This window comes from Idiotropiscis lumnitzeri, chromosome 2 (assembly GCF_059441095.1).
Source record: "Idiotropiscis lumnitzeri isolate Australia: NSW breed Sydney's pygmy pipehorse chromosome 2, RoL_Ilum_1.0, whole genome shotgun sequence".
Classification (NCBI taxonomy): domain Eukaryota; kingdom Metazoa; phylum Chordata; class Actinopteri; order Syngnathiformes; family Syngnathidae; genus Idiotropiscis; species Idiotropiscis lumnitzeri.
The window spans coordinates 31,833,879-31,848,668 of record NC_142392.1 but is presented as its reverse complement, the minus strand read 5'-3'; the positions used below and the strand labels follow the sequence as shown (position 1 = coordinate 31,848,668).

At 38.3% G+C, this 14,790-nt stretch overlaps 1 protein-coding gene across 1 annotated transcript in view; it reads left to right on the top strand.

The window, feature by feature from the left end:
- The first annotated feature begins 2,906 nt into the window (after window positions 1-2,906).
- The window catches only part of LOC148342311 (uncharacterized), a 230,972-nt gene continuing 219,088 nt past the window's right edge, over window positions 2,907-14,790 (top strand). The window contains exons 1-2 of the mRNA XM_088288132.1: window positions 2,907-2,931; window positions 3,775-3,954. Coding sequence (XP_088144258.1) covers window positions 2,907-2,931; window positions 3,775-3,954 — 205 coding nt within the window. The remainder of the gene's footprint in view (window positions 2,932-3,774; window positions 3,955-14,790) is intronic.

The window sequence follows — 14,790 nt, the reverse complement described above, 5'->3', positions numbered from 1 at the left end:
TTAATAAAATCATTTTGCCCATGTCGGTTAATTCGGTGTTTTAAAAAAAAAGAAGTCCTTTTAGTCTGCAGCTATGTTCATGCCCCTGTAAGACGGCTTGAGCGATTGTAGTCACGTGACTCCACCCAGCTGAACAAGAAAGAAAACTGACGACGCGGTCGTAGCTGTCGATTCAAATCTAGAAGCAGCTGACACGGCTGAAGACGACGTAATGTTCGTTGAAATTGTTCCTGACTCGCTTGTCCCGAAAAGAAATTCGACATCTGTCGTTTGGAAATGTTTTGGGTTCCAAAAAGACGATGTTTGAGCAAAAGAACATAAACTACAAAGTGCGTCGTAAGCACCCGAAACAGCGCGCCCAACCTTTTCTTTTTCACCACCCACAACACAACCATGTTGTTGACTTGGAGCTTGTGCTAAAAGTTCAAAGTGAGGAGCAAGGTTGGACAAGTAACAACAGCCCATAACGGAGGCGACACCATACGAGAGAACGTCTCAGAGGTGGACGCGATAGCCTAGCATATAGCTTAAGATAGAGCTCCTCGAGCTACAGTGGAGCGCACAGGATTTAAACGCCTCATGAACGTAGCTAACAAGAGGCACGGAAATATTTGTCGCAAACAGCACTTCCTTCTATGGACAACATCGGGACGGGAGCGTAGACATGTCGAGCATTTTGCATCCACATCCGACTTGTGGTCGAGTCGCAACATGGATCCCTGTTTGAGCCTGACTGTGCATGACGTAGACGACAAGTAGCGACCGCGCACCACTCGAGACGGCACATTTTCCTGATGAAGCACACTTGTTTATTTGGCATTGGCATTCCATTGACATTTTTTTCATTTTAGTTCGCATTTTGTTTACAGGCGACTAGCTCCTTTGCACATGGCATTATTTATATTGTTTACAAGATACCTTTACACAAATTTAGGCCTATGCAAATGGCATTACAGCATCTCAGCACAATATATTTGCAGAAAAAGATTTTGTGAGAGGTACCCTTTTTGTCCTGTTCTTTGTGACATTGTTCAAGTCATGCAAAGCAAGCTATTTTGAATCTTTATTCAAATGATTTTTGTACTTTTATTTTTCATTGAAACTAATGTGTACCAGTTGGTCAATAAAAAAAGCAGTTAATATGCATTTCCTGCATTTATTTTGATTTTGGTCCTCAGGGGGAATTTATCGCACATTTATCGTTATTGAGGTCAAATTGCCCAATTTATCGCGATATTGATTTTAGGTCATATCGCCCAGCCCTAATATCACCACTGATGGTGGAGCTGTACACTCGCCTGAGTTGTGTGCAGGCAGCGTGGGTTCAGTTCCCACTCAGTGACGGTGTCTATGTCTGCCCTGTGACTGGCTGGCGACCAGTTCAGGGTGTAGTGCGCCTTTCGCCCGAAGTCAGCTGGGATAGGCTCCAGGACCCTCCCGCGACCCTGTTCAGAATAAGCGGTGAGGATAATGACATGACGTGACAAATATTTGTCATCTCATAAATATTTGCACAACAGAGTACTGAGTTTCGAGATCCTCACTATAATAGTTCTCAAAATTATATTTCTTATCAATTTAGGTTAGTTAATGGATATTTTATTGACAATCTAATATCAATCTACAAAGACAGAAAAAAAATTGGTGGTGAAGGGGCGCGAATCTTTTTCTTCTTGGTAGGGGCGGGCGTGAAATAATTGAGAAGCACTGCTAGTATATGCAGACATTATATTCATACAATCTTGCAGCCCGACTGAACCACAGCATTGTTGCAAGTTCGGTAGGAGAAACGTAAACGTCCCAGTGCTGTTGCAGCAGCGGCTTCTCGAGGCATCGGCGGAAGTGACGTAGGAGCTGACTCGCCAATGTGGCGTTAATTTAGTTATTTTGTTAATTTTTTTTATCAACCGATTTCAAATATTATATAAAATATATATTAAAATAGAACAGGGGTAAAAACAAACACAGAGGCAAAGAAAGATATTTGAAAAATACGTGCTTAAAGCATGACGTCATTAGCAAGCGCGCAGCTACCGAAGGACCTCGACCACATCCACCGACCCGTCCACACCGGAACAAAAAATCCCACCGCTAAATTCTTCTGATTTAGTGTGGAACTGACTGTAATTTTCTGACAGAATGTCCAGTGCTACTCTAAAGGACTACGACATAATTCATTAAGTCTTTGTGTCCCGATAACCTCATCTTCGCGCGTTGATGCTTTTCGGCGTAGTTAGCTTAGCTTGTTAGCTAGCTAGCCGCTAACGAAAAGAGGCACATGACTCATCGCCAAGCAGAGATCGAGTGCGGATTTGTTGAGATTGGCGTTTGAAAAATGTGTGCAAGAACGACACCCAAGTACAAAGAGGAACTTTGTGGAATAAAAGAAGAGTCCGAGCAACATCTTCCACTGCTGGGCGAAGTTTGCAACCAGCCTCGTGTTGTGCCAATCAAAGCAGGTTTGTACCCGTCTTACTCTCATTTGCTTTCTAAAGAACGACTTTCTGTCGTTAAACATATGCATCACAACATTAAGTTGTTTGGGGAAATGCGTCCAAGGTTATTGCCGCTTTATTTTTAAATATTGCCTTTTACTTGCAGGTCTGCTGAACATTTGTTTTTGCCAAATGAAATCAGTTCAGAAAATAAATGCCAAAGAATAACCAATAAGGGGGGGGTGAATTCCATGTTTTTTTTTAATAAAATTTGAACTGATTATTTAACATTTTACATTTTCTGGTATTTATATCTTGTTCAAACAATTCCTTCCTGGAGGAATTCTGCCTCACTCTAAAAAATGTGCACACTGCGGCGAAAACATCAATGGCGGTTGATCAATTTTAGTGGATAAAACACAAAATATTAAGTTTAAAAAAAAAAAAATCAAGTACGTATTGGTCCTATTTATGAATTTTGTACTGGCTTGGTTGGGTGAGAGTCAATGAACCTCGGATGGCCCTGCACTGTTTTGTGCACGTGTGCATAGTTTCACCTCATCCAAACATTTAAAATGCATTAAATGCATCCATCCAGGGTTGGTCGGATCTCATCATTGAAAAAGCGCATGCTGGAAGGAATGCATCTGCATCTTTGGCTTACTATGGGCTTAAAAAGTGAGAACATCACAACCCCCTTTTCTACCAACAAGCCCAGGAACATTTAGTTCCCAGAGTGAAAGCCAAAGATTTCTTCTCTCATGTGGCTTTTTATTGAAGCAGATTTGAATATGCAAACTCAAACAGAATGGACACATTTTGACTTTATCACACCCGTCCACACGCTTCCTTTTGATCTAACGGTTTCAGCTTCCAAAACATCTTTGGGTCACACTTCTGCTAAACGGTTTCCCGTCGAACACGGTTCAAGACGTGCATTTGATTTTGTGGCTTCCTGCTAAACTGCCAGCATAGACACTTCTGTTCCGACTGAACTAACGTATTTCCGGTTTAAGAGGTCCATGTTTTTGTGACCTTCTATTAACCTGTAAGCATAGTTTTGAAACATGATGACATCACAAATTAAATTTCTTTAACACCGGGTCGCACGCATTGCTCCGTGTGCGGCAGGCACAAGTCATGTAGAAACAATATAAGACAAAGTCGCCACATGAGGTTTGACTTGACCAAACCAAATTTGTCTTTTTGTGTCCTGCAGACGTCAGTGAAAACGATCTCCGTTCTGTAAAAGAGGAGCCAGACTTGACTCACATCAAAAAGGAGGAGGAGGAGGAGGTCAACAAGTCACCACTGAAAGTTGTCCCTATAAAGAGTGAAGATGCAAACAAGGATGAGAGTGAGGACAACAGAGGGGCGGAGCCTCCAAGCAGCACTTCAAGTTATCACGTGACAACAGAAGGTGACGAAGACCACTGGGCGCCATCACAAGCACATAATGAGGACACATTATCAGACGCTCATGACGATGATGATGATGATGATGATGGGCAAGCCAAAGGTGAAAGGGCATGTCACACTGACTCATTAACTTCAAAGCTGTCTTTAAAACCGCACACAAGAACACATAGTGGAGAAACCCCCTTTTCTTGCTCAGTTTGTGGTAAAAGCTTCTCCCAAAAGTCGCATTTCACAAGTCACACAAGAACACACAGTGGTGAAAAACCTTTTTCTTGCTCAGTTTGCAGTAAAAGCTTTTCTCTAAAGTCACGATTAACAAGGCACACAAGGACACACAGTGGAGAAAAACCTTTTTCCTGCTTGGTTTGCGGTAAATGTTTCTCTCGAAAGTCTGATTTAATAAATCACACAAGAACGCACACTGGAGAAAAACCTTTTTCATGCTCGGTTTGCGGTAAAAGCTTCTCTGAAAAGTCATATTTAGGAATCCACACAAGAACACACACAGGAGAAAAACCTTTTTCCTGCTCAGTTTGTGGCATGAGTTTCGTTGAAAAGTCAAATTTAAAAAGGCACACAAGAACACACAGTGGAGAAAAACCTTTTTCCTGCTCAGTTTGTGCCAAGAGGTTCTTTCGAAAGTCGCATTTACGAAGCCACACAAGAACGCACAGTGGAGAAAAACCTTTTTCATGCTCCGTTTGTGGAAAATGCTTCTCTGACAACTCGGCTTTAACAAAACATAGAAAAACACACAGTGGTGAAAAATGTTTTTCCTGCTTAGTTTGTGGCAAGAGTTTCTCTCAAAAGTCGCATTTACGAATCCACACAAGTACACACGGTGGAGAAAAACCTTTTTCCTGCTCGGTTTGCGGTAAAAGCTTCTATGAAAAGTCATATTTAGGAATCCACACAAGAACACACACTGGAGAAAAACCTTTTTCCTGCTCAGTTTGTGGCATGAGTTTCGTTGAAAAGTCAAATTTAAAAAGGCACACATGTACACACGGTGGAGAAAAACCTTTTTCCTGCTCGGTTTGCGGTAAAAGCTTCTCTGAAAAGTCATATTTAGGAATCCACACAAGAACACACACTGGAGAAAAACCTTTTTCCTGCTCAGTTTGTGGCATGAGTTTCGTTGAAAAGTCAAATTTAAAAAGGCACACAAGAACACACAGTGGAGAAAAACCTTTTTCCTGCTCAGTTTGTGCCAAAAGGTTCTCTCGAAAGTCGCATTTACGAAGCCACACAAGAATGCACAGTGGAGAAAAACCTTTTTCATGCTCCGTTTGTGGAAAATGCTTCTCTGACAACTCTGCTTTAACAAAACATAGAAAAACACACAGTGGTGAAAAACGTTTTTCCTGCTTAGTTTGTGGCAAGAGTTTCTCTCAAAAGCCGCATTTAACAAACCACACAAGAAAGCACAATGGAGAAAAACCCTTTTCCTGCTCTGCTTGTGGAAAATGCTTCTCTCAAAAGGGAAATTTAAAAAGCCACACAAGAACGCACAGTGGAGACAAGCCATTCAGTTGCAGCGTTTGTGCTAAAACATTCTCCACTAAACATAGTGCTGAGAGACACAATTGTGCTGGTGAGAATTGCAGCGATCGTTCAAGCTTAAAAAAAAGACAAAAAAAACTGAAGGAACTGACTCTTTGTGGTAAGATGTAAATGTGATTTTGAATAAAATATGATGTATTGAATTTTGCAAAGCTTTTTTATTGACATTAAGCCAATGTGATCTGTGCCAGAAGAACCATTGTGTCTGAGTGATGATGAGGTTTTTTTTTGTGTGTTTACATCCAACATGTAAATGAAATTAATTGCATTTGCCTAGAGCAACATTTGTTAACGTTATGCTTTTCAGTCGTCTTTTTAATCGTACCTAATGGAAAAGGTGTGAGAAGAAACGGTGCTTATGAAATCGGTGCCTTCCACTATCAATAAAATTACTTGTTCCACTTGCTCAACTGGCCTTCATTACGCTGTGTGAAAAGGTGAAAAACAGATCTAGAAGTTGAACTCGAAAAAGAACAAGAAAGAGAAACGCAAGCAGTCTCAGTTTCTCTCAAAGGTTCTGGAATGTCAGGAGTTGGCAACTTGATGGCGACTGGAGTCAGCGCTGGTTTTCTCGCTGTGTTTGGCTGGCTCGTATATGTATGGTCCATTGAACAAAACTCAAACTCTTCAAATATCCCCTCAAATGCATTTAATAATTACTGTCAGGTTCAATCACCGAAGCATTCACTGAACAAAGGCTAAATGAATGGAAGGAAGACAAGAGTTGATCTTTTACTCGCGAGGAGAACGAACGGAGGTGTGCTCAGTTACATCTCCAACTTTGTTCTGGAGCACACTCCGCTGAGCCCTCTATTTTATTAGGGAAGTCCCTAACAATACAACGTATTTGCACTAAGGGGTGAAGGGGGGAGCACCAGCAGGAATATGTAAACATCTCAGACACAAGAGGAAAGACAGACATCAATGGCAGTCATCCACTGATTGAAAAGGCAGATATGCCTTTTAGTGCTCTGGTACTAAAGTCTCAGTCCTTTTGTTTCAGAGGTGTGTCTCTGCACACCTCTTTTGATGTTGCAGACGTTGATCCAGTCCTCAGGCATCCGCTTCTCTGTGAAGTCTTCTCATCCATATGGTCAAACATAGGTCACGCTGTGGAACAATTCTTTTGCAATACTAATAGAGTAAAATCTGGGATAAAATATATCTTCAACCTAACAGTTTTCTTGGGTTTTACCCAATTTTAAAATTATTTGCATGTGATCTGTTAATGGGGCATATTGATGATGAACTTCTTTTACAAATTGAAGAATAGATGATGATATTAAAAATAAATCTATTCTAGATTTCAGTGTTGCATTTCTATTACACCAAGTGAATTCCACCACATTGGGGTTAAAAAATCGCCAAGCATCAGTCAGGGAGAGATTAGAGCAAAGTAATGACAGAAGGTTATTTGTTGATCTCTGGGATAATCTAGGAGGATATCGATCCTTTGTGTCGTCTGGGCACTCGTTAAAATCTCCACAGAGAATAGTGACAGCTCCTTGATATTTTTTGTTGAGGTCCTTTAATTTTAAATTTATTAATTCAAATAATATTTTATTAAGACTGTGAGAGTTAAATCCGTATATGTTGCAAATGATAAATTTAGCATTGTCTTGTTTAACTATCAACAGAATCCATCTACCATCACTAGCAGATATTGTCTCAAGAACCTCTCCCTTGAATTTATGCAAGAAAATCAAGACCCCTGCAGAATGATTAGTGCCGTGGCTAAAATAAGATAGATTCCCCCATTGTGTTTTCCAAAAATTAACGTCTGACTCACTAGAATGTGTTTCCTGAAGTAAAATTAAATCAGCTTCTGATTTTTTACAAAACAAAAAAATTGCCTTACGCTTAGTAATATCCATCAGACCTTTAACATTTAAGGACACAACATTAAGAGACTTAAACAAATGATCCATGAAAACAGAGTAGAACACTTGAAATTTTGAAATACCAGACAAGAAATGCGCTTTTAGAAAATAAAGATCTTAAGAGGTTTAAATTATCTAAGCATTTAGTAAAAGAACATGTTGCTCTCACAGCACAATCGTGAGTTAAACAAATTTGAAGAATAAAGGATCTAAAGTATGTGTAGACTATTTAGTGATTGAAGATGTCAGACAGTTGTAGGACGAGTGATTAGTGCAACAAAGTATAGGAATGGTTTGTAGAAAAAAAAGAGTTTCGTAATAATAAATAAATATATAAAAAGAAAATAAATAAATAATAAATAAATGAATAATAATTAAATAAAATGTGCATATTAATATATATAAATAAGTAAGACAGAAGATATATAAAAAAAAAACAACAAACAAACACAAACACACATACACGCACACCCCCACACACGCACATAAATATAAGGAACCTTTTGTAATCAAAACGAATCTTTTCTATAAAATTCAAAACAACCTTGTATTCGAAATATACTAGTGTAGAAATTAAATAAATTATAAATAAACTATTAAACAACCAAATAATTAAAATAACAAATTATTTAAAATCAAGTTCACATTAAATAATAATTGTCTCCAAAAGGGGTCCCATGAAAGTCTGCACAGTCTCAAACATTCTACAGTTTTGTTCCGATTTAGCCCACTTTAGTCAAAAAGATCAATTTATTTTAAGTTACCTGTGGAAAGTCCATCTTCTTCCCATTTATGAAGACGAAAGGACCACGGAAAACAGCTTTTTCCCCTCTTTCTCTTGCTTTCTGAACCAAAGGCCAAAGCTTTTCTCTTGCAGCTTTATCCTCTGGGGACAAAGCTTCGGTGATCCTCAGCTTGTTGTCAAGAAGAAACTTGGAACCTCTCGCCTCCTTCCAAACAGCATCCCGGTGTCGTCGCAAAGCAAACAGGACTATAGTTGAGCGAGTCGAGCCGTCTGGACGTCTCTGTCCAATGCGGTGAACGATGTCAATCCCCTCCTTCAAGCAACCTCGGGTGGATGGTGCAGTTCCCTCCAGGATGGTGATAACTTTGGACCTGATATTCTCGTTGTCTTCTTCCTTTATTCCGTGAATCTTCAATGACCAGCGACGGCTGTAGCGATGGCTCTCTGCAATACTTGCTTTCAGGAGTTTATTTTCAGCCTGGAGTTTTTTAATGTCCTTCTCCATTTGTACTGCTTTTTCTTTTTGTTGTCCAACATCTAACGTTAGTTGTTGGACTGTCGCAGTTAGTTTTGAAAGCTCTTGTGAAGTGGCCTCCGTTGTTTTCTCAATGGTTGAAATTTTCAGAAAATTCTCATCGTGTTTAGCAGATAGAGCCTCAATTGCCGCTAGTATACCACCTTCATCTTCGCTTTGCTCTTTTCGGTGCCGTTTTTTTTTGGAGTACCGTTCTGGGGCATTTTAAAGCTTGAAAGTTCCATATTTCCATCAACTTCTTCCATTGTTACCGCGGCAGTTGTGTCGTCGCTGGGCATGACTGAGGACTCCGCTGTCGACAAGTTATTGCTTTTCTTCCTTTTCTTCCCTTTAACTCCCTTTCCCATCCAAAGAAAACGTGTCTCACTTCAAAATACAAGGTTGGATGCGTGAAAGCTTAAAAAAATCAACTTGTACTTACATAACTTGGTGTTAATCACAAAACCCCTTGACTATCTGAACAACATACGTTCTCTTACGTCGCAGCCATCTTGGCTCTCTCCCTGCATTCGTTATTTATTTTTATTTATTTATTTTTTCTTTATTGCAAACTGCAGAAAATACAACAATTAGACAAATGTAAAAGTCATTTTAGTAAATCGAACAATTGGACAAGAAAACGATCATGAATATAGTGGAAAAGAATAATATAACTGTAAAATATTTGCTTGTAGGACTGATTTTCAGGAGTTGATAACCGCTGCAGTATGTCCAGTTAGAACACAATATTGTCCAGATGAGGAATAATCAAACCAGTTTGGTCCATGTAAAGTTTAATTTGTTTCGATATGGATGTGTGTATGTGTGTGGTTTATGCTAATGCACGCACACCTTGTGGTTGGATGGCTTCGGAGAGAATGACTGTACATCCCTTGTCTGTTACCTTTCGTGGGTCCTAAAATAGGTGGCTAAAAAACATGCCCATCTAAAATTCAATTGTATGAACAGGCGAGCCACCAGAGGGTGCTACAACGGTGTAGTGGCAACTCTTTCGGGTTTACTTGCCACTGTAGGAGCGGGTGAATAATAACTAGCCTGACGCGACAAAACTTCCAACTCAGGATCTTCGTTTCACAAGTTTACTAATATTTCCATAACTCAAACATGACGTGGTCGAGGTCGTCGATCGATGTGGCTTGAGGTCGCTGATCGTGGTTGCCGCTGTCGGCGCTCGTTGACCAGCGTCGGTGGTGTGGCTGTCAGAGTTCGCTGATCGGCGTCGTTGTTGGAGTCGCTGCTTGGCGTCGAGGTTTGAAGTCGCTGCTTGGCGTCGAGGTTTGAAGTCGCTGCTTGGCGTCGAGGATGGAAGTCGCTGCTTGGCGTCGAGGAATGAAGTCGCTGCTTGGCGTCGAGGATTGAAGTCGCTGCTTGGCGTCGAGGAAAAACTTTGTCACCACCACCCGACCTTCTGAATGTGTCTTTTAGGCACGTCACATGACTACTATTTATACGGCATGTCACATGACTACCTTCTCACGTGTGGCTCGTTAGGTAATCAATACCGTTTCTAAGACACGCAATGCTAAACTAAATTTTCTTCCTTCATAAAATACAATTATGCATCTCAGTAATATTTAAATAATAATAATGAATTCCAAATTAGAAAACATTCCTCAATATGGCTCTTACAAACGGCATACTACAAAACAACCTGACCTTTTTAACAATAACTATTAAGTAAAAATACAGATAGATTAACGGAGAAATAGAAACAAATAAAATAAATAAATAAAGAATAAATAAAGATATTAGGGAACAACTTGCTTGGGGCAGAAAAAATAGGACTATATAAACACCTTCAAGTTTTTGCAGATCTCTATTGTTTTATGAGCCTTTTGTTTAAAAGAATATTTGATGGAATGGATGTACTGTTGAAAATCGTTGTAAAAAACAATAAAGCATGGTTTCTTTCCACGAAATTTACAGGAGTGAATATGGTATTTTACCATTATAATCAAAAGATTTATCAAATAAAATACATTTCTTTTGTCCATGTTATCCTCAAAGAAACCAAACAACACATTTTTCCAAGCAATTCTTATATCACTTTCAATATTATTATGTATAAAATCACATAATTTCTGCCATAACAAATGAACATAAGGGCAATACCAAAATAAGTGAGTAACAGATTCAGGGCACTTGTTACAAAAACTACAGTCCGTGTTAATACCGATCTTAAATAGTTTGTTTATATACATTTTGGATGGGTAGAATTTATGTATCAATTTAAAAGATATTTCTTTAATTTTGTTTGTGATTAGATATTTGCTTGATTGGAGCCAGACTTTTTTCCACGGTATATCATTAACAAACGTATTCCAGCGTGGAATAACATTGGGTAATGTTGTAACGTCTTTCTGGAGCATGTTCCTTATGAGCCTATTGTTATTAATGGAGCCGCTAAGTAAACACACCTTCCCCACGGTTATGGTAGTTGGGGAGAGATAATCGGTTTTGTAAAAATCCAAACGCTTCTGACCTTTGAAAAGCATGCAAACACCAGTGGGGATGGCTCCAAAGACTTTGGCAAAATCACCAGGTGTCACAGGGATACGATATTTCCTAAGAAATTCCTCATATGTAAACAGAAGTCCTTCATTATTAAACAGCTGATCGACCCAGATGATTTTGTTTTGGAACCAGTACTCCAGAAAGAGTGACTTATGCTTATAAAGAATATCCTTGTTATTCCAGATCAAATACTTATGGGGTGAAAAATTGTGTTTGTAGATAAGTGACCAAGAAAGAAATGCCTGGCGGTGAAAAGCTGACAACTTAACAGGGATTTTATCAATGTTATAATTGCTGACAAGAAATAAATCAATACCACCCAGCTTTGATAACATATGGAGAGGAATAAGATTCCATATTGAGTCGGGGTTTTGATACATTTGCTTGATCCAATTGATCTTAAAAGTATTATTCAGTGTAAGAAAATCCAAAAAGTTAAGGCCACCAGTTTCATAAGAATTCATAACGACAGTCTTTTTTAGATGATGATGTCTGTTTTTCCAAATAAAGTTATATAGTATTCTGTCAATGTCTTTAAGGATCTCCTTATTGACATGTAATGCCATCGCCGCATATATAAGACGAGAGAGTCCTTCTGACTTGGCAAGCAAGATCCTACCTCTCAACGACAGATCACGAAGAAGCCATTGGTTTAATTTGTTATGGGTACTTTTAATAATTGGAGAGAAATTTGTAGCGCATCTCATTTTTTGATCTTTTGTTATCAAGATACCTAAATATCTCACTTCATTTCTTATGGGAATGTTATACAGCTCAGAATTATCACAGTTTTTAATAGCAATAAGTTCACATTTTTTAATGTTCAGGCATAAACCGGAGGCCCTTGAGAATTCCCCGATGGTTTTGATAGCAATAGGAATTTGGTTTTCATTTTTCAAAAAAAGTGTTGAATCGTCTGCTAGTTGTGTCAGTATTAATTCTTTGCCGAGGAGAGAAATGCCTTCAACAGCACTACTTTGGATATGATAAGCCATCATTTGTGCCACGATTAAAAACAGATATGGAGAGGCAGGACAGCCCTGCCGTATACCTCTAGAGATTTTAAATCGAGGGGACGTGCCACCTGATAGTTTAATGGAGCTATTACCGTTTTCATAGAGAGTTTTCATAGCTGAGCAAAAATAATTACCAAAGCCAAATTTAATTAATGAATGAATTATGAACTGATGTTCAACTGTATCGAAGGCTTTATAAAAGTCAAGAAATAAAATAAAGCCATTAAGGTCCAAAATATCAGAGTAATCTAGTATGTCCATAACTAGTCTTATGTTGTTTGTTATGTGTCGTTTGGGCATAAATCCTGACTGAGTCTCATCAATAAGAAAGTTCAAAATTCTTTTCAGTCTTCTGGCAAATATCAGAGCAAAGATTTTGTAATCATTATTAAGCAACGAAATCGGACGCCAATTATCAATCAGAGTATTATCTTTGTTTGGTTTGGGAATTAATGTCGTTAAACCTTGAGTCATTGTTATAGGAAGTGTTCCTCTTTTTAGACTTTCTACATAAACTTCAAAAAGGAATGGAGTCAACTCAGATTCAAAGGATTTGTACAGTTCTGAAACTAATCCATCACTACCTGGAGATTTGTTATTCTTTAGGAGAGTAATTGCTTCTTTTACTTCTTCTGGTGTAATAGGTTTATCACATAAGACCATATCAGCTTCCGTAATTGTTTTAACAATTAAAGGATTCAAAAGGGCCTCGGTTGACGCCTGACAAAATTTAGAACTGTATAAATTTGTATAAAAACGGCAACAGTATTTCGCTATAAGATTGTGGTCTTCTGTAAGTGTTCCATCAACATTTAATTTATTTATTTTATTAATAGTGGCATGACGTTTTTCTAAATTAAAAAAGTAATGCGAGTTCTGTTCCCCTTCCTCCAGCCATCTTGTTCTGGACCTAATAAATGCTCCTTTAGCTTTTTGAACGTAAAGTTCATCTAATTTCGTTTGCAGAGTAGATAGTTCCACTTTTTCTGCCGCTGTCAAATTATCAAAGGGTTTGGAGGATAAGCAGGTGATTCTTGATATCACATTCGATTCTTCACCCCTTCTGGATTTAGCCAACTCACTACTAAATTTCCTGAAAAACTTACCAAGTTCAAATTTCAAAAGTTCCCAATTAGTGCAGAATTGTTTTTCATTTATAGCTTTAGACATGAAGTGAGAAATTAATTTTTTTACCTCCTTTTTAACAATATCATCTGTGAGTAATGAGCTATTAAGTTTCCAATATGCCGAGCGTGCATTACCAAGTTGAGATGTCGACAAGTTAATCTTAATGTATATAGCCTTATGATCTGTGAGAGGGGTAGGATGTATGCCCACCTCAATATTGTTTTTATTAACACTCTTTGATATTAGCCAAAAGTCAATTCTTGATTGGCTCGATCTTGTTTTATTACTCCATGTAAATGTTCTGTTCATGGGATATTTTACTCTCCATATATCATCAAGGTCAAATTTATCCATAAAGGAAATTAAGTTAGAGTTTGTCCGATTAGACGAGCTAGGCGGCCATTTATTATCTAATATAACATTAAAATCACCCCCTATAAGTAACACAGCATTAGGAAATTTAGTTAACCAGTTAATCAATAAATCATCAATTGACCTAATAAGATTATCATTTTCCGTTTTTTTATTATAACCATATATATTACTTATTATGTATACTTGATCATTAACTTGGATAGCTTGGCAAACACAGTGACCAGCTGGATCATATTCAGTAAGCAAAACTTCCCCGTTAAATCTGTTCTTTAAGGTAGCAACTCCAGCAGAATGTTCAGTGCCATGAGCAAGCCACATACTATTGCCCCATTGTGATTTCCAGAATTTTTTATCATTTGTGACTGAGTGAGTTTCCTGTAAATAGACCAGGTCTGTTTTGAATTGTTTGGCAAAAAGAAACAAGGCTTTGCGTTTTGTAGAATTTCGTAAACCCCTAGCATTTAGAGAAAGAAAAGAAAGATTCAATAACATTAAACAAACAGTTGAAAACAATTAGAGCTAAAGATAAACCTTTAAGTAAACCTGAAGATAGATCAAGTATATTGTCGAGATCAGCACTTGTAAACATGTCATAAAGACCAGGTAATAATAGCTACATATTAAATAAATATAGCGTTGCTATAAACACTAAGTATGTAACCGTTTAATAATACCAAAAGAACAGTCCCTTTTTTTTTTTTTTTTTTAAATGAACCCTGAGTTAGAAAAGTATTTCAAGAAAATAAGAATGGTTAGGAGCATGGTTTCAACTCAAACTTGATCCCAAGAAGATTGAGAAAAAAGAGAAAAGTACTGCAATACACCTGAGAGAGTCCAGGTCTCCTCTTTTGAGGAAACAATGACCCAACCCTTCTATATGCGAACTTCTGAACCATTGATGTATCCCTTTCCACCCACAAAGTAGGCCATCTTGCCCTCTTCTCGAGCCTTTTTAATTCTGGGCCACAGTCGTTGTCTATTATCGCGGTCCTCCTTTGTCAGGTCCTCAGTGAAGCGCAGTCCCTTTGCCTGAAGAAATGCATTGTTCTTTGCCGCTTTCCAGAGTTCCTCTTTGATCCGACGAGAGATGAACCTGATGATGATATTGCGAGGCTTTGCATTGTCTTGAAATTTTCTTCCTGCTCGATGAGTCACATCAACAACATCGGGAAACTTCTCT